This window comes from Mus pahari, chromosome 4 (assembly GCF_900095145.1).
Source record: "Mus pahari chromosome 4, PAHARI_EIJ_v1.1, whole genome shotgun sequence".
Taxonomy (NCBI): domain Eukaryota; kingdom Metazoa; phylum Chordata; class Mammalia; order Rodentia; family Muridae; genus Mus; species Mus pahari.
In genome coordinates, this window is record NC_034593.1 from 29,165,542 (window position 1) to 29,168,576 (window position 3,035).

Below are 3,035 nucleotides of genomic sequence, written 5' to 3' on the forward strand. Positions count from 1 at the left end.
CGTGCGCCGTGACCTGTTGCTGAGAACGGGGGCGGGGGGGGGGGATACAAAGGTTCCCCCGCGGCCGGCTGCAGGCTGCGGGCCCGCCTCCCCCGCGCGGTTCGGGGCACAGCGCTCTGCTGGGCTCGGCTCGGCGGCGCGGCAGGCCCCGCCCCCTTTCATGCAAAACCCTCTGGCGAGGCTGGGCTCCGGCGCAGGAGCCGGCGCTCGCTGATTGGCCGCCGGAAACCCATTTATTCCCTGACAGCCCCCATCACATGGATGGTTGTCTATTAACTTGTTCAAAAAAGTATCAGGAGTTGTCAAGGCAGAGAAGAGAGTGTTTGCAAAAAGGGAAAAGTACTTTGCTGCCTCTTTAAGACTAGGGCTGGGAGAAAGAAGAGGAGAGAGAAAGAAAGGAGAGAAGTTTGGAGCCCGAGGCTTAAGCCTTTCCAAAAACTAATCACAACAATCGCGGCGGCCCGAGGAGGACAGCGCCTGTTTTTTCATCCCAATTGCACTTCGCCCGTCTCGAGCTCCGCTTCCCCCCAACTATTCTCCGCCAGATCTCCGCGCAGGGCCGTGCACGCCGACGCCCCCGCCCGCGGCCCCTGCATCCCGGCCCCCGAGCGCGGCCCCCGCAGTCCCGGCCGGGCCGAGGGTCGGCGGCCGCCGGCGGGCCGCGCCCGCGCCCAGCGCCCGCATGTATAACATGATGGAGACGGAGCTGAAGCCGCCGGGCCCGCAGCAAGCTTCGGGGGGCGGCGGCGGAGGAGGCAACGCCACGGCGGCGGCGACCGGAGGCAACCAGAAGAACAGCCCGGATCGCGTCAAGAGGCCCATGAACGCCTTCATGGTATGGTCCCGGGGGCAGCGGCGTAAGATGGCCCAGGAGAACCCCAAGATGCACAACTCGGAGATCAGCAAGCGCCTGGGCGCCGAGTGGAAACTTTTGTCGGAGACGGAGAAGCGGCCGTTCATCGACGAGGCCAAGCGGCTGCGCGCTCTGCACATGAAGGAGCACCCGGATTATAAATACCGGCCGCGGCGGAAAACCAAGACGCTCATGAAGAAGGATAAGTACACGCTTCCCGGAGGCTTGCTGGCCCCCGGCGGGAACAGCATGGCGAGCGGGGTTGGGGTGGGCGCCGGCCTGGGTGCGGGCGTGAACCAGCGCATGGACAGCTACGCGCACATGAACGGCTGGAGCAACGGCAGCTACAGCATGATGCAGGAGCAGCTGGGCTACCCGCAGCACCCAGGCCTCAACGCTCACGGCGCGGCACAGATGCAGCCGATGCACCGCTACGACGTCAGCGCCCTGCAGTACAACTCCATGACCAGCTCGCAGACCTACATGAACGGCTCGCCCACCTACAGCATGTCCTACTCGCAGCAGGGCACCCCCGGTATGGCACTGGGCTCCATGGGCTCTGTGGTCAAGTCCGAGGCCAGCTCCAGCCCCCCCGTGGTTACCTCTTCCTCCCACTCCAGGGCGCCCTGCCAGGCCGGGGACCTCCGGGACATGATCAGCATGTACCTCCCCGGCGCCGAGGTGCCGGAGCCCGCTGCGCCCAGTAGACTGCACATGGCCCAGCACTACCAGAGCGGCCCGGTGCCCGGCACGGCCATTAACGGCACACTGCCCCTGTCGCACATGTGAGAGCCGGACCGCGAACTGGAGAAGGGGAGAGATTTTCAAAGAGATACAAGGGAATTGGGAGGGGTGCAAAAGAGGAGAGTAAGAAAAATCTGATAATGCTCAAAAGGAAAAAAAAAATCTTCCGCAGCGAAACGACAGCTGCGGAGAAAAAACCACCAATCCCATCCAAATTAACGCAAAAACCGTGATGCCGACTAGAAAACTTTTATGAGAGATCTTGGGAGTTCTTTTTGGGGGACTATTTTTGTACAGAGAAAACCTGAGGGCGGCGGGGAGGGCGGGGGAATTGGACCATGTATAGATCTGGAGGAAAAAAAAACTACGCAAAACTTTTTTTTTAAAGTTCTAGTGGTACGTTAGGCGCTTCGCAGGGAGTTCGCAAAAGTCTTTACCAGTAATATTTAGAGCTAGACTCCGGGCGATGAAAAAAAAGTTTTAATATTTGCAAGCAACTTTTGTACAGTATTTATCGAGATAAACATGGCAATCAAATGTCCATTGTTTATAAGCTGAGAATTTGCCAATATTTTTCGAGGAAAGGGTTCTTGCTGGGTTTTGATTCTGCAGCTTAAATTTAGGACCGTTACAAACAAGGAAGGAGTTTATTCGGGTTTGAACATTTTAGTTTTAAAATTGTACAAAAGGAAAACATGAGAACAAGTGCTGGCAAGACCGTTTTCGTGGTCTTGGGTAAGGCAAACGTTCTAGATTGTACTAAATTTTTAACTTACTGTTAAAGGCAAAAAAAAATGTCCATGCAGGTTGATATCGTTGGTAATTTATAATAGCTTTTGTTCAATCCCACCCTTTCATTTTGTTCACATAAAAAATATGGAATTACTGTGTTTGAAATATTTTCTTATGGTTTGTAATATTTCTGTAAATTGTGATATTTTAAGGTTTTTTCCCCTTTTATTTTCCGTAGTTGTATTTTAAAAGATTCGGCTCTGTTATTGGAATCAGGCTGCCGAGAATCCATGTATATATTTGAACTAATACCATCCTTATAACAGCTACATTTTCAACTTAAGTTTTTACTCCATTATGCACAGTTTGAGATAAATAAATTTTTGAAATATGGACACTGAAATTATGCCTGAGTCTTTCATTTCTTTGTGGCTAGCATGCTTATACATAACTTCTTGGGGAACTGGATAACTAACTGTTCAGCCACCAAGGACTTGGTGTAACCAGCAATGTCTTAGCTCTAACTGCAGAAGATAAAAAATGGCTGGATGATTAATAACGGAGAACTGAAATGCGCTGACATTTCTAGAATAGAAACTAGAAGCGTATATTGTAAGTCCACCCCCTCCTTCCCTGAGCAGCGAGAATAAGCGCGATGTGGGCTTAAGCTCGCTTTAGCACTTGTTGCCAGAACGAGTCGATTCTG

The 3,035-nt window shown here is 52.9% G+C and overlaps 1 protein-coding gene across 1 annotated transcript; it reads left to right on the forward strand.

The window, feature by feature from the left end:
* The first annotated feature begins 230 nt into the window (after positions 1-230).
* Sox2 (SRY-box transcription factor 2) lies at positions 231-2,732 on the forward strand. Its single transcript, XM_021196361.2, has one exon. It carries the CDS (start codon positions 683-685, stop codon positions 1,640-1,642), a length of 960 nt encoding a protein of 319 aa, XP_021052020.1. The 5' UTR covers positions 231-682; the 3' UTR covers positions 1,643-2,732.
* The last annotated feature ends 303 nt before the right edge of the window (positions 2,733-3,035 follow it).

Coding starts and splice junctions, on each gene's coding strand:
- Sox2 (XM_021196361.2), top strand. CDS start 683: ATGTATAACATGATGGAGACGGAGCTGAAGCCGCCGGGCCCGCAGCAA.